This window comes from Microtus pennsylvanicus, chromosome 4 (genome assembly GCF_037038515.1).
Source record: "Microtus pennsylvanicus isolate mMicPen1 chromosome 4, mMicPen1.hap1, whole genome shotgun sequence".
In the NCBI taxonomy this organism is placed as follows: Eukaryota; Metazoa; Chordata; class Mammalia; order Rodentia; family Cricetidae; genus Microtus; species Microtus pennsylvanicus.
The window spans coordinates 101,093,916-101,120,228 of NC_134582.1; the positions used below are offsets into that span (position 1 = coordinate 101,093,916).

Here is a 26,313-nt window from a genome sequence, read left to right on the forward strand (position 1 = left end):
ATGCATTTCAGATCAACTCGGTGCCGCTTCTCATAATATGATGGAGTTTTTGACGGGTATTATATCCCTAAAGTACACACCAGATGGTATTTATTAGAGAATGAATAGAAATGAAGTTTAAGGATGTTGAGCTTTTTGTCTTAAGTCACTCATTTTTTAGTCATAAAACAATAACGGTCTGAAGTCCTTGTCCCTGTGATGAAGCCTTGTATGAGACATTCAATCTAAATTGAATGTCAGCCAAGCTGAGATTAAATGTATGGGTTTTTTTTGGGGGGGGGGGATAGTCAATGTTACTGAGAAAAGCTAGATGACAAAGAGCTAGAATAAGTAATAGCCTAATAATAGTCAGTGGCTACAACTAATACTTCATCTCAAGTAATTTATGGATTTAAATAAATTGAATAACTTTACTAAATCATCATTCACTTGGCAAATGTCAATGAATAGCTTCAAATTTATAAGAATATTATATCTTAAGATTATTATTTCAGCATCTAAAATAAATATATTTATCTTCAAAGCTACCTTTTACCACCTCTAGAAATATGATATACTATGTATCATATGTGGATCTGGAATTAACACACAGAAATTCATTGCCTGTCAGACTTACCAGCTTCAATAAAAACTGAATGTACATAGTTATCATGTCAATAAGTAATGAAAAATAACATAAATGTTTATCCCACCTTCCCTGGCTCCTGTATTGACTCAGTCTCAAGCACAGCGTGCTCTTTGTACCCCTATGCTGATATGTGAACACGAGACACTAACTAACAAGACTGCAGATCATGGTACATTTTGCCGAGAGCCCAGGGAAGGTGACAGCATCCATAGAGTTGCAGTACCCAGGTTTTAGGATTGGGGTTTTTTTTTTCCTCTCCAGAATTTGTGACAGTTGATTTATCCAGTGCCAAGGGGCTGGATCCAGGATTGGAAGCAGAATCTACATAGCATCCCTGTCTCTTGCATTTCTTCCAGAGCTGTGTTCTCCCATCTGGAGTCAGGAAGGACTGACTGTACCAGACCGAGAGCACCTCTGAGCTGTTACTCAGTTGTGCACACAGCACCACAAATACATCTCCCCCTTGTAGATTTAGACAGTGCACAGGGAAAGCAGTGATTTGTGAAGGAACCTGTGGTTAGGTTAGGTAGTCACAGAAAACATTTTACAATATTTGAAGTAATATCATTGCTTTGCACCGGGAGCACGTCCGTGAATAAAGATGTTCGTGGGTGTCCTGCTGGTGTGGAGTCTCATGCTGTTGTATTTATTGGAAATATGCACGCCATTGGCATGCTTAAATTGTGAAAAATGTAATGAAAACAGAAGATTTGCATTTAAAAAGTTTCAGGTTTAAAATCATGTAACTCTTTTCAACTGAATTTCCAACTGAATAACGTATAGTTTTAATATCAAATTTCCTTTGTAGCTTAGATTGCTGTCATTGTTACTGTGAAAAACATATCTTCACATCTTTCTTAAGCTATACAACATATGATGCTCGGCCATCACATTTGATATTAGATAATTCAAAACTGATTTTTGGTAGAGGTTTTATGTTTTAATGAATATGGACTTAATGTTTAGTTTATCCTTAGGCTACAGTGTATGAATAGGGGTTTATAGTTGATCAAACTGCATTATTGTAGTCAGTGCACACAAATGTTTTCGTCTTTGAAGTTGGTTTTGATGATTGTGTGGCAGCATGTAGCTTTAGCTGCTTTTTTTTTTTTCAAATCTTTTAAAGTGCTAGAGATCAAATCCAGCGATTTTTGCATGTTAAGTAAGCTCTCTACTACCAAACTACATCCTCAGCCCAAGGGACTTAATTTTTAAGGACATGCTCAAATTAGGGGATTTTTAAAATTATATTTATTTTTTATTGTGTGTATGCACACGTATGCATGTGCATCTAATGGCATGTGTGTGGAGGTCATAGGACATCTTCTGTAAATCAGTTCTTCCCTTTCACAGTGAGGGTCCTGGGGATTGAACTCCATCAGCAGGTTTGTTGGTAAGTGCCTTGCTCTGATAGGCTCTCTTTCTGGCCATAGTAGAATTTGACATGTGTTCTGAATCTGGTGAAACAGACTGGAATGTCACAAACTTTTCTGATGAAGTCCTTTCTTTTGTTTCTTCAAGGTATTTTCATTTTCTCTTTATTATAAAGAGGGGAAATTGGTATCAGAGTACTCAATCTTCGTCTACTCCATGTCAGCTGTGGCTCCTTTCCCATCTTCTCTAATACGTTCAATGAATTGATTCCATTTATCTGTCATCTAACTTGCCTTTCAGCCTCATTTCCTTGTCTGCCCTCTTTCCCCAACACATCCTTTAGCCATTTACAGTGCGTCATAGGCCAGGGAGGCAAGCCTGACGTCAGTGGTCCCTGCCTTCAGTGCACTCCATCGCGTCTCTTACACGATTGGCACTTCCCTAGTGATTTTGGTAGGTGTGAAGATCCTCTCGTCTGGCTGGTTTCCCCTGCCGTTGTTGTAGCTGGGGCCGTAATTATCTGGACTATGACTATCTGTGTTTCGTCATCACTTTCATCCATGCCATACAGAAAGCACCACCAGCACCATCCACCCTGAAGGTGCCACTCCACACAAAGCCTTTGCTTGATGCTTCCTTCAGCCCCCTTCACACTGGTCCTGACTCATGTAACTGACCCTCCAGCACTCCCATGGCTCTGCCCCACATCCCAGTGTTTGCTGCTTTGAACATGTGTGCATGTTCCTTCATGTTCTCACTATTCCATCACTTCAGTGTGTGTTCTACTGGCCTCTCTACCTGTGTTAATAGGTGCCAGGTCACCTGTGTCTTTTGAATGCGGGGAATGTTGCAAATTGAACTGTTCTATAAACAGGAAGCACATGTTAGAATTCATTGCTTGGTACTAAAAAAGTGAATGTGGTATATTTCGTGAGATTTTATACCGACAGCAAGTTGAAATGACAATCTCAGCTTGGTTAAAAGTTACCAATTAATCAATTTTACACACAACCACACACACACCTGTGTTTTTGTTTGTCTTATTGTGGCTTCACATCAGGTGCCTTCATGTTATGTAGTGTCTAGATGTGGTCCCTCCTGCCTCTATTCTGTCCGTCTCCTGGTTAAGCCTGTGCTAACACATTGCTTCCACAGAAGCTTCCTGCATCCTTCTCATATCCGTATTTTGTATTCTAGGATTTGTTTTATAGTGCTCACCATACAAATGTATTTATTACTCGAGTTCTGTTGCTTGACCAGGAGTTACTGAAGTATTGCATGAAGAGCTTAGACTTCGAAACTAAAACCACAAGGATCAAGATCATAGCTCTCACCTCCATGTAATGTATGACCTAGGAGAAGCCATGTAGCCTCTCTGAGTATCCAAAACGTTTTTTAAAGTCTAAAATATCATGAAGTTATAATCTGTACGAATATCGGAAGTATCAAATGAAGAGATGTGTACTAGTCCCAGTGCTTGCCATCTTCGTTTACCTTGCACTGTCATCGCTAAAACTGAGCTATTTCAACTGCTGTTGAGCACCTGGCATCTGGGAGTGAGGTTTTTCCAGAAGCTGTAGCATCTGGCTCAACACATGGCTCAGTGTTAGGGCATAAGCATCCTCCTCCTTTGACACTGATTAAATCAATTATCAGTTCAATTGCCAGTATTGACTAAGGTGGATTTTCCTCGGGAAGTTATTGGAGCCCTAATTAGCTTCTCTGACCACATTTTCAGAAAGTGACTCTGGTGTAGAGGACCTATATGATGTTTGTGTCCCTCTTGACTCCACATATGTAATTTTGGTGCTTCGTGCCATGATTTTCTTCTTACTACATGAAACATTCTAGTCACTAAGGAAGATGTTGTGTCTTCACTGCTGTGCCTTCGAAGATTATTTTGTTCCCCTTCTCTATTTTAGTGACAGTACATGCCTCTGCATTTTGCTCAGTCATTGATTTGTGGTTTTCTGTTGTATTCAGCATTTATATGACCACCTTATAAAAGCATCATCAGGCGTTAAGAACAGCTTTTCTGGAAATCTAAATGGAACGTGTGGCCTTGTCTTTGGGAACAGATAGTATAGTCCATGAAGCAAAGCAGTTGTATTTTTCTACCTAAGGTTTCTTTCGTGAAGTCTTTTGATCAGAAATCTTTGGTGCTTTTCTACAGAGCATCACAGATGGAGGCACAATGGTCATCTTTGCAGTAATGTCCTGTTAGCTGGAGCGCAGCTACACTGGGAGGTGGCAGACCACTGACCGCTGATCCCCGTTGCTTCCCTGTGTCTTTGCTTTCTTCCAGTGTCACTTTCTAAGAATCAGAACTGCGTGTGTTTCTCTGTGCCTCTGTGTTTCATCTTCTCCTTCGCCTTGAATTGTACCTGGCACTGCTTGTCATTTGGCTGCTGCCTTCGCTGATGGTGGAAAACACTACTCAGCTCTCTTGTGCTCAGTTGTTTCCATGCTCCCTGTAGGACGTCCACTGTCCTTGGTTAGCCTGGATCCAGTCTTGTTTAAATTAGAGCTTCCTCCATTCTGAAACCTAGCTGGCAGTCTGACTCCTTTGCACATTTGCTGGCTACATTGTTACTCATAGGTACTTTGCACATATAAATTTATTTGCACAAAATTGTTATATTGAAATTGGTCATTAACCTTTATTGTTAATAAAAGTATTAGCTATTATTCTACATGATTCCCAAGGATTCAGTAAAGTGGTTTGAGAAACAATTCCTATCAACTTCTCATTCCTTTGTGCACATCAGTCACTTTGTGTGTGTGTGTGTTTGTGTTATATGCTTGTGTTCATTTTGTATACACACACGTGGAGGCCAGAGGTCACCATTAGGTGGCTTTCTCTATTATTCTCTACCTTACACTTTTGAGACAGAGCTTCTCTCTGAATCTGGAGATACCAATTGGATGGACTGTGTGTCCAGCAGACCCAAGGGAAATGTTTATCTCTGCCTCGCTGGCACTGGGATTCATAATCCATCACCACAACCCACTATATATGTGGGTACTGGGAATTCAAACTCCGATGCTGGTGTTTATGTAGGAACACTTTCCTGACTGAGCCATCTTCCTGCCCTCTTTCACCTATCTGAATCTCAGATTGTTGTTTTGATGTCTTAGTCTCTTAGTCTCCCCTGCTTTGGTGCAGTAACTTAGCTAGGCAGTTTATGCAGTTCTAGCAGCTGAAAGCCCACAATTCAGGCAGTTACAGCTTCAATGTCTAGTGAGGTCTCATTCGTCATAGATGGGCACTTTAGAATTCCTACCCCAAAGACAGAAACTAAGCGGAATGCTCTCTTTCGCAGCCAACCCTATAAAAAGAACATGAATCCTTACCTTGTCACCACAGGAAGCCATGTTGACATTACAGCATTGACAGATACGTTTCATGGTGGGCTTTGGATAAGGGGCTAAGTCAAACCCTAGCACAGTAAATAGCAAAGGAGGATCCTGGGCATGTGGCCTGCTGTGAGTCTTCGGAGCCATCATTTAGATGTGAATTGTGTGAAGGGCACAGGTATCTTGGTTTGTGTGCCAGGCTACATATTACAAGACGGGGTATCCTGATCTACAGTAGTTACAAGTTTCCTCAGTTCTTTTGCTAGCAGTGATGTCACTGGGGCTGTTGTCTAAACCCTGAATGATTTTGGACATGATGTCAGGTGTAAGACTGCCTCTCTAGTAGCTACAGTGGCTGGACCTTATGGGGGTTCTATGGGGCTATGAAGCCTGGCCACAGCGGAGCCATATGGCTATGGAAGCTGAACACTCATCACAGTGAAAGGCCAGCCCGCATGGCCTGGAATAGAACAGACTAGAGCTTCCAAGTTAGGGATTCAGGCCAAGTGAGTATCCGTGACATAGTGTCACAAATGAGGGGCTCAGCACGTAAACCATCACTTCCATGTGAGTGTCATATGGGAGATGCTGGAGGTCACCTGCTGCCTCTGGGGTCCTCTCAGGTGTTCAGAGTAAGCCTGTGGAGAGGCACTGTTCAGTGAAAATATAATATTGTAATGCTGAGAGTTATCCCTTTCAGGTCACAAAAAAGGGCTACTGTGACCCGAGTCAGTATCCAGAGTCCTCTATATACCCCCCCCCCAATTTTTGCCTTTATTTCCAGGACTCTGTATTACACCCTCTCCCCCCAAAATTTTAACTGAAATTTGTACATAATCTCCAGCTATGTGCCATGAACAATGACACAGCCTTGCCCTTCTGTTCATTTCTAGAGGCAGCAATTGAAGGTGAAAGGGCTCTTAGTTAACCGTACACTTTTAAACAAAGTGCTCACTTGAGACAGGATGTCATCATCAGCCACAATGCAGTAAAGTTTAAGTTTTGCCCCCAAAGAAGCCTGTCATTTACAAAGTCCTGTGAATCTCCACTCTCCTCTCCTCTGCCAGAGTTACCTTCTCAGGCTTTAAAGTACTGAAATTGGTATGAGTCAACCCAGGGCTTAGCCCTTGATAGGACAAGTCAAGCCTGTTACTGTATTGAATTCACTAATTCAGCGCCCTGTCTGTTCCCCAATCCTCCTGAGCACTTCTCTAAAGAGCACCACCCTCCAACCTGTGAGGCTGCTGCCTAGTCTAGGACTACCTGCAGTTCATGACCCATTAGGAGACAAAAGCATGTGAGATCCCATAGGTGGGATGAGAAATTAGGAAAATGGTACTTACCAGAGGTGGTACCAAGGAAGATTCTGGATCAAGACCAGGACTGAACTGTGAGTACATGAAACACATGAGGTTTCAGAGAGCACTATATTTGCCTCCCCAATAGTGTCCCTCAAAGCACTTAGCAAAATCCAGGAAATTCCTGGCCTGACAGGGTACAGTTCCATCAGATGGTAACTGCTGGTGGTTCTGTAGACCCTGTGGTTTCTCTTGGAGCTGTCATGGTGCCTCAGCTGCTATAAACATGTAAATGAATGGGTAGTCTGGGGCTCATTTATAAAGCAATCAATGGGAAGATTTGTCACTAGCCCTAGTCTGCCAACTCTGAGCTATCAGGATGAAGTCAATGATGGCAACAGCAATAGACGGTCAACTGATTACGAATGAAATAATTGCACAAGTCTGCTTTGATTTAGTGGACTGTTTGAGTTCTTTTATACGGGCATCTCTTCTCGTCCACCTGCCTGCTTCACTGCTTCTTTCTCTCCTCACCTCCATCCCTCCATCCCTTCATCCTCCCTCTTTTGTTCTTTCTTTTCTTCCTTTCTTTCCCCTTCTCTCTCTTCTCTCTCTTCCTTCCTTCCTTTCAACTCTCACATAGTCCAGGATAGCCTTGAACTTCCTCTGTAGCCAAGGATGACCTTGATACTCCCACCTTTGCCTTCTTAGTGTTGGGACTGCAGCTGTGTACCGTCATGCCCAGTTTAGGTGGCATGATTCCAGTGCTTCATGCATGCCAGGCAAGTAATGTACTCACTGAATCTACAACCCCAGCCCTCTGGAAACCAACACTTAATGATAACATATCCATACAGAATATTAATTAGTCTGACTTGTTGTTGATACTGGACTATATATTAGAAGCACTATATTATGACCTTATAAATTATTCTTCTCAAGACTGTTTATCACCCTCTGATAATGCTTCCCATTAGAGAATTCTGTGATCCCGGGTTGAATTTCTAAAATTTCAGTAAGCGGTTTTCTTTCTCATCGTCTAATTTTAAAAGATTTAAGAAACTTGCCCAACTTTGTAGTTTGTACCCTGTCTTGATATTCATTTAATTGGTTCTGCTAATGTGAATGCCCTTTCAAATATGAAAAAATAAAGCAAGAGGGAAAAGTTGATTATTTCTGTAATTGGATTTTCTCTTGAATAAAATGATTTCACCTACTTTATCTTTCTGACTTAAGGGATGGGGTGGGGGCTAGTTTTCTTTGCCATTGTAGTCAGCAGCCGACAGAAGACGTCGGTGACTTCCGAGGTGTTGGAGTGGCAGAGTGCTTCGGCTGTAATTAATTAGTGATGCTGAACGTACTCGCCCATGCTTTCCTTTCCAAATCTCAATTTCTACTGTGTGCAAAATAATTCCATCCGGGAAGAATTCTAATTACTTTAGTAATTATCGTCTTATCTCTAAATGGAATTCAGACATTCGCTGCAGTTTATGAATGTTAGGACTGTTTCATTTTCTTTTCACCTTGAATACCAGAAAAATACACATCACCAAATCCGGCTTCATTGAACCTTATAATTCACGTTACCATAGAAACAGGAAAACTCATATAAGAATCATGTTAACAGTACCATAGATAGTAAATACCTTCACTCTAACCCACAGTGTCATAAAATGATTTTAATAACAGATGTGAGAATCCTGTGAAATTTAATATGGCTCCTTTTAAATATTATAACAGTATAACCAGTATGCTTACTTTTAATTTTTAAAGCAATATCTTTGGTCTTATGTAAGGTTTTGTGCTTATTCCAAAATGCTTGCTGTGTAGTGCAAGCGCAGCATCGCGGGATAAAATCTTACTTAGCATGGTGTTTATTTAATTTTTAGTTAACAGTGATGATTCATAACACTGTTTTTCTTGAAGCAAAACTGTGCCTTTTGGGTTCATACCAAGTTTGCAACTATAATAAATGCTACTAAATTCTTCAGTTTCATCAGCTTGAGCTGTCCCCAGGCTCTTCCCTCCCCTTGTCTGTTTCACAGCCATTCTTCTTTCTGAGTTTCAGGAACGGTGTCTGTGTATACTCACAATTTTCACGAGTGATCTTACGGTCATTTGTTTTGTGGTTGTAAATTCTGATCTCCCCACATGGCTTCATCTCATTCCTGCCTTGTGTCATATGGATTGCTTTTTTACTTAACAATAAAATTATATCCAAGTAAATAAATGATTAATTTAAGTTTTTCTAGTTTATTGAAAGTTTTACTACTTTCAGTAAAGATTAAAAGCCAGATGAAATTTTGTATATTTTTAATAAATAATCAAATGAGATATATATCAAAAAATTATTTCAAAATAAATTTTTAAGTTTTGATTATATATATATATTACTTGCAGCACTAGAAAGATATTTTTATACATTTATGTTTTGCATCAAGTTTATCTCCTCCATACTAAAACTAAGACTTAAAGAACCCTTTCTTATGGTCCTTGCTGACTTGCACTCACTCCTGTGGCCGGGTGGCAATCTTGAGAGTATAAATTATTTTCGCAAAACCAACAAACAAGAGCTAATTAGTAAAAACTTACCCCAAAAAGAGGCTAAATAGTCATTGTGTCAATGTCAAATTTTGCTTAATGCTTGAAACGACTTGGTGTTGAAATGCTGAAAACATCTTCACACAAGGAGGCTTAAACTTCTCTTTAAGCATCATGCGTGTTATAAGTATTTTTATGTGGAAAAGTTCACAATTGTTGATTTATAGAAATGTGCGCTTGCTTTTGATACAGGTTCTCACTCCGTACTCCAGGCTATCCTGGAACTCCTGGTAGTCCTCCTGCCTCAGCCTCAGCAGTCTTATGACTGTACCACACCTAACCTCTAGGAATATCATTATGCTCTTGCTTTTTGTATGAACTTTTCAGGCAGGAGGGTTTCCATGTGTTTCTTTTTGTTGTTAATCATTATTTGACCCTTAAACAATAGACTACACATATTAAAGTATCATTAAAGTCACAGCATATGGTCCTTGTACATTCAGTGGTCTGGTCAGGATTGTGCTAAGAAAGGAGACATGTTCCTATTTTGAACTGAGGGTGAATGATATAGGAAACCAGTTGGATAGACAGATGGACGCATGCATACATGTATTCTAGACTCTGAGTGCTGCAGTTGGAGAGTAGTTTGGATGAATAGACAGACTCTCAGAAAGATAATTATTTATCCATTTGAACAACTTTTCTAAAAATGAAAGTTTTGTGCAGCAGTGTTAGTTAGGCCTATTTATTTGACTTTTTTTTTTACTGTTTTAAAAGATCTTATTTTATATACATAAATTTTTGCCTGCATATATATATATATATATGCACCATGTGTGTGCTTAGTGCCCAAGGACAACAGAGAGGGCATTAGATCCCCAGGAATTACAGTTACTGCTGGCTTAAAATACCAGATGAGTGCTGGGAACCAAGCCCTGGTCCTGTGCAAGAACAACAAGCGCTCTTAAGTGCTGAGCCATCTCTCCATCCCCCTAAATTGGTTACTTAAAATAGTTTGTTTTAGTGAAGATTGTTTTTAGTTTTCAGCTAGTATAGTATGTTTTTATTTGTGTAATCACTTTAAACATTGCAAACCTTCAGAGACTGAAATGCTGGTGAAACCCTTCACTACACATTTTAAGACTCTTGTCACTGTCAGAATATTTTTCAAGTCTAGAGTTTTTAAATTTTTCTCACACTTTACTCATAAACCACTCACAAATTCCCATGTTTCGCAGTTTTAGTTAATATAATTTGTGACAAAGAAAAGTACAACCACTTGTGCTATGTCAAGTCTCCTTTGGTGGCATTTATACTCTGATCCTGTTCTGCTGTAATTTCCTAGCACTTACCTAGGGCACCAACTGAGAAGACCGTAAACAGAAACAGGCTGTGGAAATGCTAGGATGGAGAGTTGGTGTGAGTGTGGTCCTTGTCTAAGTCTCATGAAGAGTGGAAGAAAGTAGGCATCATTTAAAGGGTTGTGCTGTGAGCCCCATCTTGGAGAAGATGGGGCTAAAGCTGGGATCTTTGAAGTAACTTTTGGTAGCAAGACTGTTAGTGAACCCAAGTCTGTCTGGGTTTAACATGAATTCTTTCCTCTGAGACTGTTGCTAGGTTTTCTACAAACCATCTGAATATAGGGATAATCACATTCATTTCTGGAAGAATAATGAAAATAATAAAGGCAACAATAAGGTCTTAGAAAGAATAAATGTAGCCTGGAGCCATTTAGTTTTAAATTGCCTCTGTGTTCATTGTGAGCAGTGGTCAGGGCACTGAGAGGGCTGGAAGATTCAGGCCTAAATTGTGATTGCACCAGCAATAAATAGCCTGGTGGCCTTTGACAAGTCTCTTAACCTCTAGAAAGAGCATAGATATCTCTGCTCTAAAATATTACTGCAAAAATACAAGCAGGTTTTTACATTGCATTAAATTACTGGAGAAAACTATTATGAATAATAAGTTTTGTTCGCAGTGAACTTATGATCCACTAAAACTTCTAATACAGTCATGCAATGAACACATGTGGACACAGGTCAGAGAGAAGACAGCCTTAGGGAGTGATTAAAAACTTCAGACTAGGACCCTCATTTAATATATCCTAATTGTGTAACTGTCTGTAATTCACCTCTCTGAATCTTATTCCACTAATGATATTTCCCCATTTGTTCTGGAGACTTACAAGAAGTTGTCTCCAGCAAACTGTAAATTGTCCATGCATTGCCTGGCACTAGGTGTTTTTCTATTTCTCTGACAAGGTTTCAGTGAGGGTGGGAGACACATGTAGGCCCTGTTCAGCAGGTACCCTTCCGAGCACTGCATCCCCTTGAGTGAACTTACCACTGAATGCTTTTACTAGGAACAAACAAAGCCGCCAAAGGCTAAGTTCACTCAGTCACTCACCCTGGGCCTGCAGCAGTAGTGCTAATACATCCAGCTGTGGGAAGAAACAAACTTCTTCCAGATGCACAGGTCAGAAGACTGGGAGTAGATGCCCAAGCAATGGGTTCTTTCCCAGCTACTTTGGGCTTCTTGGTACTTTTTTTTTTCCCAAAGCCCAGGAGATTTAAGGTTTTTAAAAGGATTCATTTATTGTTTACTTATGTACATGTGATAGTGGACAGTTCTCTTTCTAATATATGGAACTGATATATTTTGTTCATGCCTTCAACAGCTAGTAAGCACTTGCACTGTTTCTAATTTTGGCCTGTTATAAAGAATAATAGGAAATCCACTCTGAAAATCCACTTCTCCAATATCCACTTCTCCTAGATAGATACTTTATAATATGGTTCCTGGGTTACCCTGCATGTTCTGCTTAACTATTTAAGGACTTGCCAACATGTTTTTCAAATGGCCACACCACATTACACACCATCTTATTATGAATGCAGGCTCAGTTTTTCACCTTGTGCACCTACATCTGCTCTTGTCTTTTTTAAGTTGCAGCCACACTACTGGCTTTGTAGTTTTAATTTGTTTTTCCTAGACCCAATCGTTCCACACGTACTAGCTAGTTTATTCTCTAGTGAAGTGGTGATTAAAGTCTCGACTGTTGTTTTGTCTTTTTATTAGTAAGTCAGAAGATTTTGAAATGGTTTTGGGGACAAGACACATGGTTCAGAAGTATGCTCTCCTAATCTGTGGCTTATCTCTTCAATTATTTGTTTAGAAAGACTTATCTTCTTCTATTTGTGTGCATTTATATGTGTATCCATAGGACATGAAACTAGAAAGGCACCTGAGGGGAGAAGGGATCTTAGGGTGGTAGGAGTTAGAATGATGGACTAAATGTAAAAGGGAAATAGGGGGGCTCGCTGGGGAAAAAAAGGAAGCATTAGGGAAGGAATAGTGGGGAGTAAACAGGAATAAAGTGTCATGGCACATACATGGTCAGGTACCATGCTGAAATCCAGTACTTCATATGCTAGTGTGAAATTCCACTTATAGTTTTGAAATCACTGATATTTTAATCTTTCTGTTTAATTTTTCTTTGCAAATTTTATGAACACTTCCTTGATTTGTCTTATTTTTGCCACTTAACTCTTTTCTTAGTGAAGTTACTTTATGTGTGTTTTATCTTCTGGTATCTCTTTTGGATTGTTGATTATTAATACATAAAAATACAACTGACATTCCCAGGTTGCTGCTGGAGCTTGCAAGCTTTCTTAGACCTCCATACCCTCATAGACTAATTAGATTTCTTTGTATTTTCTGTGGAATGTCTTATCTGCAGAAGAGTTAGGTTCCTTCCTTATTTACAACAAACATGCCTTTAATTTCTCTTGTTTGTCCTTCTTTACTGACAAGGCTTCCATAGTATATTGAGTTGAGAAAGTGAGAACAGGAATCTGTAACTTATATTATCAGTTTTATTGGGAAAACATCCATTCTTTGGAAAATATATGAACTGTAAGTTCTTGGGAGTATTTGATTTGTCTACTTAGTTTTCTGCATCTACGAAGACCACCATGAGGGTTTTTTTTTTATCATTTATTCCTTTAGTGTGATTCAGTGTGTTGATATTTGCATTTCAGATCACTCTTGAATTAAAACATGGAGGAATAATCCTTCCCATAGATTGTTGGATCAGTTTGGTAATGTTTTATTAAGAAAACATCATCTTTGTATTCACAGGAGATATTAGTATAGAGTTCATTTGTAATCAGTTTCTTTGATTTTAGAATATGCTAGACTGTAACTTCTGACTTTTTTGTTTGGTATAATAGTTTCTGTAACATTAATCTTATTTTTTAAATGTGTTTAGTAGGATCTGCCGTGAAGCCATCTGAACCTGGGTTGTGTTGTCTTGTCCTGTTTTCTCTTGAGGTCAAGATATAAACTAGGAGTTTAATTTTGTGATAAGTAGAAGTGCATTCGGATTTTCTGTTTCTTCTTAGGTCCATTTTTATCATTTAAAGAACTCTCCAGTTTCATCTAAGTTATAAATACTGGGATAAAACTGTGTAGAGTATATTCTCAAGGTGACATTAGTGTTGGTAGTAGGTTCTGTCATGGTGTCCCATCTTTCATGCTAGAAGTTGATCATGTTATCTCCTTATTTTCTTCTCAGATTAGTTAGAACCTAAGTAATTTTAGTTTCTCGGAGCTGTGTCTCTTACTTTTATTGATTTTTTTCCTTATTGTTTCCCTTTTTATTGTTTCCTCATACTTTTTATTTCCTCTCTGTTTTACTTAGGGTTTGATTTCTTCCTCTTGGTTGGTTTTGTGAAATGAAAGCTAAGAATATTGATTTTATATCTTCCAAACACAGTCATTAAACCTTAAAATTCCCAAGTACTACTCTCACTGTAAATCGTATATATAGACAGTCTATGTTTTCATTTCTATTGTTTCAAGATCTTTATTTCCTCTTGCCACTGCTTGGAAAGAGGAAGAGGATTAGAGGAATGGGAGACCAGCCTTGGCTAATTGGCTATCTCTGAGGCCAGTCTAAGTTACATGAAAGTCTTCCTGAGAAATCAAATTTTGGAGTGCATATATGTATTTTTTCATTCAAGGCAAAATGACTCTTGAAATGTCTTGTCCTGTGTTGTCTTTTGTGCCACCAAACTGGTTTGTGTGTGCTAGAGATCAAACCCAGGGCATATACTAGGTAAACACTTTACCAACTGAGCTATATCCCCAAACTCCATAAACCCCAACCCAGTGCTAGCAGATGCTATGTAATCAGTCCAGGTTCCTGGTAGAGTCCCGTAACCAAACTGATGAGTCAGATGTACATCAGGGTCCTTATTCTGTTCCCAAGTTATTTCACAAACCTGCTTTGGCAGTAAACACAAGACTGAAAAAATGGTGAGTCCAATTTTCTCTGTTATTGCAGCTCATTGAATATCTTTATTGCAACGTTTCAGAATTACTTTCTAAAACTACTAAGAAAGCATAAATATTACAAGGTTTTGAAACTCGAGAGAATACTAGTCAGTGATTGCATACATGTTACTCACTACTTCAATAAATTTGTGAAAATGAAATTTTTTTAAAAAAATAGAATTTTGAAAATTCAGTGACTCAAAAAGACAGTGTTTCCCCAGAATTACCTTTTAAATATTTGTAATATTATTCTGTTTTACACCCTCATCATTTCCTCTAACTTAAATCACAAGATACAAAATTAGAATTTGCTTTGCTTCAAACTTCGTTGATTTTTACATACTGAGAATTATTTGCTAGGCAAATTAACAATGTAAATGAGATTTTAGTTGGCTTACCTAAGGAATCAAATTATTTTCAAGACTATAAGTGGCAACATTTACATATTTTAAATTAATGTATAGATGAGCCTTGTCTGATATTGAGGTGCAGACTTTACTTTTATGATATAAATAATCAACTTATACTCTTACATACTTTTAAACAATTAAACAGTTTCTACTTCTAAATATTGGCATGTCATCAGTTTGTAGTACTCTGTCTCCTGTGTTAGCAGACCAGATTTTGAATTGATTGTTGAGTTAAAACATTCACATTTGAACATCCCAGTTGGTTGTGGTTCCTTTAAAGGTTGGTCACAACCCACCTTCCACCACCACCAGGGAAGCCAGAGTAAGCAGGTGTTGGCCAGTGCCGAGCACACTGATAGAGAAGGATGGGGGAGGGTTCAGAAAGGGACTTTCCTTTGGGAATACCCGACAGCTATTGCCAGATTCATTCTGATTCAAAAATTAGGACAATGACTTCATTTCTTGCCATGTTTCACAGGCAGTTTCTAAGATATTTTTAATTTCCAGGGGGACATGGACTCTCATCTGTTATCTTTTGCCTCTATTTTTATCTGTGGATTTCTTTATATCATGACTAGTTAGAAGACAAGTGTAAAACTAGCTCATTGAAACTTATTTACTTCTTTCTGTTCACAGACTTAATCTAGCAAGTTGTTCTTTTCTTCTGAGTCTTACTAAGGAAATACATGCTTCTATGATTTTTAAAATGTGATTTTGATTGTCCTTAAAGAAGAAAGAAGTAGGTTTATGTCACAGTAGACCATTTCTTTTTTCTGTAAAAAACTGTCCCTCATATTTATCATCACATTGAAAAATCCTTGAATTACTTTACAAGTTATAATCCATGCAAATTAATGACTATGAGCAAAGTAGAAATGAGAAGAGGATACTTTTATAGTGAGTGGGTCTGTGTTTCCTTCACATAAACATCAAGTACTATGCAAAGGGATCAGGAGCTTTTGTTTCCATGGATTTATTTGTTAGGAGCTCTGCAGTTTGACCGAGCCTTCTTCTCTCTTATGCTACCAAATTCTTGTGCTCATCTATGAAGAACCATGTATGACAGGAAAGTAGATGTAGGATGATATGGAATATGTTCCCTAATGTGTATGGGTTCATTCATAATTTTGGGGTACTATAGTGATATTTCATCTATATTTTAATAAATAAAGCTTGCCTGAAGATCAGCGAGTAAAACAGTCACACTGGTCAGCCTTACAGACCAGGCAGTGGTAGGTAATTCACACCTTTAATCCCAGTAGCCACACTAGTTTATCATAGAAACTGGGCGGTGCATGCCCTTAATCCCAGTGGTGCACGCCTTTAATCCCAGCCCTAGAGAGGAATATAAGACTGGAAGACAGCTCTCCTTCAGTCTCATTCTGAGATTCCTGGAGGCAGGATAGCCATTTTGAACTGAGGTAGAGATAAGAGCCAATGTTTTTCAGATCTTCAGGTTGAACCCCAATTTCTGATCTGCATTTCTATTTTCCATGCTATGGAACTGTTAGGAACCACTGTATCATTCTGTTACCATTACACTGTTACAATTTCGGATATTTGTAGCCAACTGAATAGAAACTCTAAGGCTGTGGAGAAAAATGGCACCACCTCCAACATTAATTTGCTCTATATTCCGCTCTTCAGTTAAAGTCTCCGGTGGCTGGAGAGATGGCTCAGCAGTTAGGAGCAATGACGTGCTCTTGCAGAGGACTTTGGTTCAATTCTCAGAACCCATAGGGTACCTCATGAATGTCTGTAACTTCAGTTTCAGGGTGAACTGATACCTGTTCTGACCTCTGTGAACACCACGCTTAATGGTGTACAGGTATACATGAAGAGAAAAACACTCGTACACATAAAACAAATAAAATATCTTCTAAAATATGTTTGCAGTGTTTTGTTCTTTAATACCAAAAGGACAGTGAAAATGACTATTTGTTGATATAAATTCTCAGCCTTAAGGAAATAAATACGAAGGCTATGGGCAGAGAAATTGAGACAGACTATGACATGTCTTCAAGTAAGAAATGATGCTACATCTGTAAGAAGGTGTCCTGTGAAGGAAAGCTGAAGATGGAGAAAGAGCTGGCAGAGACTGAACCGTACTGAATTACTGCTTTTTTTTTTTTACCTTAAATTATAAACTGGAAAACAAACTCAAGTAAAATAGAACAAATAACACATATGGAAAACGAGACAGAAAAAGCTAAATATCAAACTGGTGGTTTGAACATTCAAAATAAATGAGTCCCTAAGAGGAAGTGTTGTAGATGACATTTCCTAGAGAAATTACTGAAGAAATAATACAAGACAATCTCCTAGAGAAATTATTAAGGAAATAATATGAGAGACTTCGATTCCTAGACTGAAAGACTTTAAGTCTATAGATTTTGCCTTGTACAACGATTTTAAAAATATAATAAAAGCCATATTAGCATGAAATTTAAAATGATTGAGAAAACCTGATACCCTAAAAAGAGAGTGATACAGCACATGCAATGGAATATGTGTGGGTGGAGTGTGTGTCAGTCACAGAGTATAGACCTGGCTGACACAGGCCCTAGGTTTAATATCAAGCACTGCGAAACTGTGAGTATGCACAGGAGTGAATTTCATGGCTTCAGCATCTATCAGCCGTTTTCAAAAGGAACAATGCAAAATTCTGGTGGATAATCGTGTGAATTTGGAATATTAGGTAACTGTACTGCCAATCAGTCATGTGTTCAGATACCCTGAGACCTAATAACTGTCACCTGATACCGAGAAACACACCAGCAGAGTGAAGGAAGTCATTGAGAATTACCAAAACCTACGACCTAAGAAAACAAGGCTGAGGAAAAGAGAGCAAGGAGCAGGAGTCAGGGGTAACAGCCAGCTCATTGCTAGAGTAGTGCACACTGGAAGAAAGCAGTGGCCTTTCCAGAAACTAGGGACATGGATGCTGAGCGACCTCATACATCAAGTGTTTAGAAAGTAGGTTTGATTTTTGTCATCTCCACTCCATCCCTGCCACCTGTGCCAGGCATTGAACCCAGGGCACTGTACCTGTCTAGCAAGCTGTGCCATGGAGCAACAGTTCATCCTGTTGTTGAGTTTTGGTAGGTCTGATGAAGCCTTGAGAAGATATCAGTTTAGGAAAATAAAATGTTAAGCAAACTTTCCAAAGACTCAGTTACTACTCTTAGAAAAACTTAAATGTTGAGAAACAACCTGGTCTGCCAGTTGTCTCTGCAGTTCTTTTATGGAAGTACTATGAATACAGTGTTAAGAACATAGGGTTAGCGTATAATTCCAGCTAGTTCATTTACCGTAATGTAAAAAGTCCCTTAAATACTGCCTTTAAAAAACCAACAAATCCAGAAACAGCAGAGTAAGCATCTGTCTTAAGAGACAGAGGAGAAAACAAAACAAAACCATGTCTAAAAGCATTAAAAATGGATGCCTCTGAGGATGACCAGGGACCACTATAGTTCATTGTATCTCTTAGTATTTAGAGCATTTCAAAACTGTTTTCAAGTGCTCTGTCTTAAAAAAATAAACTGTATTTTTTAAATACCATTTAAAATGTCAAGGAAATAAAATGATTCTGGCTCACAGTCAACTGTTTTTTACATTTTTGTCTGTTTTTCTTCTCCAGGGTTCCTGGAATAACGATTGCTACGGATATTATCTGTGGTTTTCCTGGAGAAACCGATCAGGATTTTCAAGAAACACTGAAACTTGTTGAAGAGTACAAATTTCCAAGCCTTTTCATCAACCAGTTCTATCCAAGACCCGGAACTCCTGCTGCAAAAGCCGAGCAAGTTCCAGCACACGTGGTGAGGACCCATTCATAGGAGCCATTACTTTGTGCCAGCAGCTGCACAGACAAACCTGTTTTGCCTACCCAGTGCCACTGGCTCGTGCTATCCTTTATGTTGCAAAACACGAGGACATTCAAGCTGGGCATGGAAAAGTTAGATGACCTCATGCAAGGAGAGGCAGACAATATCACATTTTCTCTTGAGGAGGAAGGTTCAGCTTTTAAAAACTTTTAAAGCCACTCTCTTGTATTTACTTGTATGTACATTTAAATATTTGGATGGTTTGAAATCAGGCAACATTTACATACATGGGAGTGTGGACTGGGATGTGGCTCCATGACTACCTAGCATATATGAGGCCTCCTTTCCATCTTTACCACTTCAAAGTAAACATATAAATGAAACAAAAGATTAATATTTGAGCAAATAAGCTTTCTATCTTCCTACTGCATAAAAGTCCATTCTAATTATTTATTTGTTGGAAACTTTGTGGTTTTCTTACTTGATTCCTGTACATCTATTGTCTGTTCTTCCACCCATCTATCTAACATCAATCTATCCATCTACCTATTTTCTTTCTATTTATTTATCTGCCATCTAGCTACCCATCTACCTGCCCATCAACTTATCCATCCAAACAAATACACATTGTATTCTCAGTGCAAATATGTAGACTGATTAATTTTCTTTCTGATTGACAAAAATACCCAACTTTAATCCCACAGATAATTAACTTTGCCCAGACATGAAAATAAACTAATTCATTACCTTTTCTAAGTTATTACTGAGGTCTGATTTTTGGATTTGGGAGTCTGTGAGTTGCCAATGCATGTGCAGGTATAGGACAGCTTCATCAATAACCCTGGTGCCTCTCCCTCTTCTGTGTTCATCTGCTCTCTTCATCCCTAGCGTCTATTTGATCTAGCAGGTCTTGATCTGTTTCCTGCCATAATTCAATCCATTTTTTATAACTTCATCAAAAATCTTTTTGAGCTAACGCATGTATACTGACCTTTTTTTCTGTGTGTAAATATTATGTATCATTAACAATGGTTTGTGTGTGTTTTCATATAGTGACTGTTGGATGTGCAATCAATCAGATTAAGAGCATTCTCTGTATATGAAAGTCCCTAACATGGCCATACAGAGATTACCCCTGGCCTCTCCCTTCCCAGAAGAAACGCATTCCCCTCATTGAATAGACTTTATGAGTGTATGAATTTGGGTTCTGTCCATTTCTTTTTCATTCTTAGTGACTTCAGTATTTTGCAAAGTGGCTCTAGGCCATCTGTTTTCTTTGCTCTATAATGTTTTTGCATAAGTTATTTCTCCTACGATTAGAGGCAAGTGGGCTTTTTCAGCTTCTTAGCATAAGAACTGCAGTCATCACCATTCTTGTTTTTATTTTTTGTTCTATTCATATGTAAGGTTTACTGCTGTGGCTAGTGAAAGGCTAATTGCATTTTCATGGGACATGCAGTTGACCTGCTGGGCTAGGTACTGGCAAATTGCCTCCCTAAGTAGCTGAATAAATGTACAACCCCTGTTGCCATGTATAAAAAAAAGCTATCTGATCATCCTCCTGTAGCTCGGAGCTCTGTGCTCATGATGTTTGTGCATTACCTATGTAACGTAATCTAACTGGCCTTATTTCTCCGTGGGAACGAGTAGTATTCAACCAGCTGCTTATTGACTCTTGAGTGGTACCCCCGCCACTCTGTGGTTTTAACTTGCAGTTCAATAAAGACATCTGGTAGTGAGCCTCTTCTCATCTCCTCCCCTCTTTCACATGTATTTCCTTGGGCAGGGTATCTGCCAAAATCTTTCACCCATTTGGAGCATGCTCTTTGCCTGTTTATTGGAAAGCCTTTAGAATTCTTTGTGATTTGGGGTAATAATCCTTCAGGTACATGTGTCTCACAAAGACTTTCTCTCTGTGTCTTCCCTTGAGTCACATTCACCTTTCTACCATGTCATCATCAGTCTTTTTCATGTGTTTCTACCCTGGCTGGTACAACAGACACCACAGAGTGACTTAGACAACAGAAATGTCTGCACATTTTTGAAGGCTGGAGGCACAGAGAAGGACCCATGCCAACTCTGCCATGTGTAGGACTCTTTCCTGGTCTCTTCCTAGCTTCTAGAGTTTTCTGGCTAGCTAAGGTGTCCTTTGTTTGCCATTGTGTAACCTTAGTCTTTGCCTTCATTGTCACCAGATATCCTTGTGTGTGTCTTATGAAAACCTCCATCTCCTCCTATCCCTCATCTTAACTGTGTTTATCTATCACATTTTGAAGTGATTAGGACTTCAAAATAAATGGGTTTTTTTTGGGAAACAACCTAAACCTCTTACATCTTAGTAATTATGCTCTATATAACAACTATTGCATGAAATTTAACCTTTATAGAATTCAGAATTATAAATCCAGAGAATTAGACATTAATGATGAAACTTTAAAGATTTACTAGGATGCTTCTCTAGTGTGGCTGCAGTCAACCTGGACATGCAGCTGTCTCCTTGACTTACTAATTTCCTTCCTGATAGACACATGCTCAGCAGAGAACTTGTGATTAAATGTTTAAAATTCTTCAGATGGGGATCTCTCTAAGATGGCTCTGAGTTACCTGGGACAGTGACAGTTCCCTGTAACCACAAAGTTCTTGTCGGAGAGATGAGAGGGTGTCAAAATTTCAGGACATAAAATCAGAAGCAACATTCCAACTGAGGTGCTTTGGAGGTCAAGATTGTGTGAGGTGAACTTCAGGGTCGTCTTCTAAGCTGGAAAAGGCAAGAACAGTTTCCTTAGAACATTGAGAAAGACATATGAAAACTTGCATTTTGTCTCAAAACATTTCAGATGCTGCAAAATGAGAATGGGCTGTTTCAAAACACTAAATATAAGCTGGGCATAGTGATTCATGCCTATAATCCCACCATTGGGAAGTCTAAGGCCAGGGAATCATGAGTTTGAGCCCAGCTAATATGCGCAGGGCCCAGAGAAACTCCTGCTTGCCTCTAAACTCTTGATGTCTAGTCAGTTCCTCCTGGCCCCGGCTGCTCACTGCCACTTAGCTCTTGTGCTCCCCGCTGCCCTGCTCTTACGAAATGCCAGGCAGATGTAGCTTAAAGGAGGCAGGATTCATTTCGGCTCATGGCTTGAGAGGGTATTAATCCATCATGGCAAAAAGACGTGTCATGGAGATTGGAGTGAAGATCGTGGCATCCTCAAATCTCAGAGGATCATGAAGCAGAGAGCTCTGGGCAAAGGAGAGCTGGGCTGTAGCCCTCATGGCCTGTTCCTCAGAAACTCACCTAGATCAGATCCACAACATCCCCAAACAGCACCTCTAGTTGAGAACCAAATATTCAACACATGGCCGTGGAACCACTTCAAATGCGGTGTTTCCCTATCTGCTCTCTGTTTCCGCATCTTTTCACATGGCAGGGGGCAGGGCGGATAGTAAAGCCTGGGTCATTTCTACTCATCACTTAAGCCTCTGGTTATCTTACCAGGCTCTTCTCCCATGTTCCATTAAAGCTCTGTTTTGGTTTCTTTCTTTCTTTCTCTCATTTTTTTCTCTCTCTTTCTTTCTTTTTTTCTTTTTTGATGTCATAAAAAATATTCTGGCAAGAGCAACTTTAAAGAAAAATGGGTTATTCAGCTATAATTCCAGGTTCTAGTCCATCATTAGAAGGAAATCAAGGCAAGAATGTGAAGCAACTAGTCATATCCACAGCCAAGAGTAGAGAGAAAGCAAATGGATGCATGCCTCTAGTGCTTAGCTCACTTTCTACATTCTTACTCATTGAGGACCCCAAGCCTAGGAAATGGTGATGCCCACAGTGGACACAGTCTTTTCACATCAGTTAATTCAGTCAAAGACAACCTCCCATAAACATGCCTGCAGACAACCTGAATCCTTCATGAAACTGTCACTCAGATAATTCTAGACTGTGTCAAGTTGACACGTAAAACTCACCTTCACAGGCTTTGTGCTTATTTATACCAGGGTTTCTTAAATGGCTTCCTCTCATGTTTTTTTGACCAGAGCCTTTTACATGATCCTGGTTATGTAAGTATATAACACAAATCAAAGTAGAACTTATTTAAAAATTATTTTGAATGCATATAAATTTGCCATTATTTTAAAGACAAAACAAATGTGCATACTAATGAGATGGTGCTCGTTTATTTTTACAATAATAATTAAATTGTGGCTGAGTATTTGATATTACAGGACATAGAACATCTTTATATTACAGAGATGATTGACATTTTGATTTACTAATCATCAATGTGGAAAACTCTTTTCATAAATACATAGTACAAAATAGTAGAAGTATATTTAGGACTATTTCCGAAATGACCAGAAAGTCTATGTTAAACCCAAGTCAAAAGTAAGATTTTTGTCTGTTTGTTTTATGAAATTCAAGCCCACAACTCAAAAAAATAGTTTATAAAACCAAACACTGCATATAGCACACTCCAGTTCAAAGGCGGGCTAATTTGATACTTAGATCTGAGAGGTGGCAGTAGGAGCGCTGGAAAGGTTTCTTACTGTAAGAGCGGGAAAGTGCACAGAAGACACCGGCAATGCACAGAGTAGAGAGCCTGGGTCTGCACTGGTGTGCTGAAGGCTTTGGTGAGCTGTGTGATACAACACAGCAAACCCGCTGGGACTCTTCTTGTTTGTTATGCTCTTGATTTTAAATAATGTTTATCGCTGCATATTCAGAGACCTTTTGCCACTGCAAAATTTCTCTCAAACCCCACTCATCCCAGAGCCTAAGAAGCTGCAGTCTACACATTGATCTTTGTCAAGACATGTGGTTCTTGTCTTTGTTTCTAGGCTTTGAGAAATGTGAAGGCAGACTTTCTATCCCCATTGACTTAGTACATACCTGGGAAATGGCAGGAACTCAACACAAGTAGAGTTCATAAATATTGTTAATTGAGTGGTGAAGTCTGAATTACTGTCCACCATCACAAGAGGACAGGGCCTGTGAGAAAGGAAGACTGTTTCCCAGCTCCAGGGAGCATAGGGGGACCAATGAATATTTAGTGAGATTAAAATTCTTCTTTTGGGGGCTGGTAGGTGGGTTCTGATTTATTTGTTTGAGGTGACAAGCAGCATAAAGGAGTAGATTATTGTCAATAGTGAGTTAGGAACTGTGGGCAAAGCTTGGGTTAAGGTGACTTTTCAGACCACGTTAAACTTTCCACTGACGTGGGACTAGAGTGGAGCTCCCAAATAGCAGTGCTTATCCGTTTTAGCACATTTTAGAGAGGAAATATAAAGGGGCAGCGTCATCAGAAAGTTCATTAGGAGGTCTTGCAAGAGTGGATATGGGAACAGTTTAGGAAGTTTAGTGGATCTAGGAATGTCTATGCCTCTCTTTTTAGGGTTTGATGATTCTAAGTCCTAGATCCAGTCAGCAAGACTATTCTGTGTTCTGTAGAGATACTTCTACAGAGGTCATCTTATTGACCTGTCGTGCGCTCCTGACAGCACCACTACATCTCCCAGGGACTCCTGAACACTTCAGAACTCTTAGGATCACAGCTTCCTATCTGACTCCATCTGATACTGATGACTGAATCCTAGTGGTTCTGTACTGTGACCTGACCAGCTCATAATTGAAAATGCTAACCTGTAAATGCCATCCTGTCTTCTCCCTCACACTCCAGACTTGATTTTCCCTGTTCAGCTGTCTCTATTCTACAGTTACAAGATGGATTTTTTTTCATCATTGCCTCTTTTTTCTTTGTGTTTTTATTGTTCTAAACTCCAAGTCTGTGTTTTGTAACCTGTAGAAACATCAATCTGGAACACATTTGAAAAAAATTAATTTATTTACTTTTTAAAACACCTTATTAAATTGAGTGCTTCTTTTTATTCTTCTGTAAACCCTCGTTCAAAACCTAAGGGAAAGAGGCAATAATGTTGAATTTGAAGGTTATAAAAATAACAAAAACTGTTGCCAAGCCTCAGCTGTGGAAAGGAAGGATTGCCAGTAATTCTCACTGGGCAGCCTCAGCAGCCCTGTCAAGCACTTGGTTGTCCACCATGTTGAATCTGAGTTTTAGTCTAGGCTAGAGTGTGTAAGATTCTCATGAAGAAAAGGGCTTTTTTAAAGATGTCAGTGGTCTGCAAGATTACAGAGCCAGTGTGTGCATATGATATCGTACAGCACACCATTTCCCCATAGGCAGCACAGGCCCAACAGAGAGGTATTACCTGGGAGATGGTTGTATTGAAGAGTAAGATCCTGAGGCTGCAGAGAGGGCTCCACAATTAAGAGCACTGGCTGCTCTTGCAGAGGACTTGGCTTCCATTCCCAGCACACACATGGCAGCTTCAGTTTCAGGGCATGTGACACACTCTTCTGGTCAGTAGACACACGTGAGGTACACGGACACATATGCAGACAAAACACTCATCTGTACAAAACAGTGTTTAAAAGCATAGGTTCTTCATTCCTCTCAGTCAGACCATGCTTTCCAGATGCCAACATTTCCCTGAGCATACTCATTGTGACCGCCTCAGTTTTCTGTCTGTCATCCTAGACCTCTTGCCTACGTTCCCACCCTTTGGTTAGGTCCTGATCTGAGAGGATAAGCTCTATGGCCTTGTCAATCAGCTGTGTGAGTGACAGGATACTCACTGCATTGGAGACTAGGTCCTGCACAAGCCCTGCTGCTGTGATAGTCTGTGTTCACGATGCTAAGGAGCAGCAGACTTGTAAACACAGAACTTTATTTACAGATGTTCAAAAGACCTCCTGTTAATCATACCCAGCTTAAAAAAAAACAAATGAAAATAACAAATCTAAACAGGGATGTCTCTGCTTGAGCATCTTTAGTCTTAGAACCACCAATCAAGTTTTTTTTTTTTTAATCTAAATCTGGGATAATGAAGAGTGGGTATGATTTTACCTCACTGAGAGTAACGTTCCTTTATGATTTATGATGATCTTACAGAAAACCATGTGACAAAACCTATATAATGTGTTCAGTTTGTTCCTTCAAACTTTTTAATTTTGGCATTAACTTTTATCCTGCATTTAGGAATTTTTAATTACTATGACTGTAAGAAAAAATATGATTACAGGTGGTTTTTCTATGTTAGATGTTGCGTGCTAGAGGGTGTTAAGATGGAGAATGTCTGACTGGATTTATATGGAGAATATAAATCCTGGACTTTGAAAAGTCATTTTTATTCTATTTCTGTCTAGGTTTTTTTTTTTCTTTTCATGGGGGATTATATGCCTTCTTTTATACAAGTTCCAAAAAAATTGCAAGGATCTACATAATTCTTCTGTGTCTTTTATATGAACCTGATTTATTAAAATTATAATATTCAATTTTAACTCATTTTTATTACCTTAATAATGGTTTTATAAGAGATGAGACTCTTTGGACTAACTTCTAAGAAAAAAGAACCTTATGGTGCTGTCTTCTGGTTTTGGTCTTCTATTTCTTTCTCTATGATAAGTGTGGTTCAATAATAATTCCATATTTCTTCTCTTTCAGGGGAATTAGAATTGTGGTTTCAAGAAC

At 39.0% G+C, this 26,313-nt stretch overlaps 1 protein-coding gene across 1 annotated transcript in view; it reads left to right on the plus strand.

Annotated features, from left to right (window-relative positions):
- The window catches only part of Cdkal1 (CDKAL1 threonylcarbamoyladenosine tRNA methylthiotransferase), a 514,315-nt gene that overhangs the window by 362,773 nt on the left and 125,229 nt on the right, over nucleotides 1–26,313 (plus strand). Inside the window, 1 exon segment of the mRNA XM_075969982.1 lies at nucleotides 18,586–18,766. Within this exon segment, the coding sequence (XP_075826097.1) occupies nucleotides 18,586–18,766 (181 nt within the window).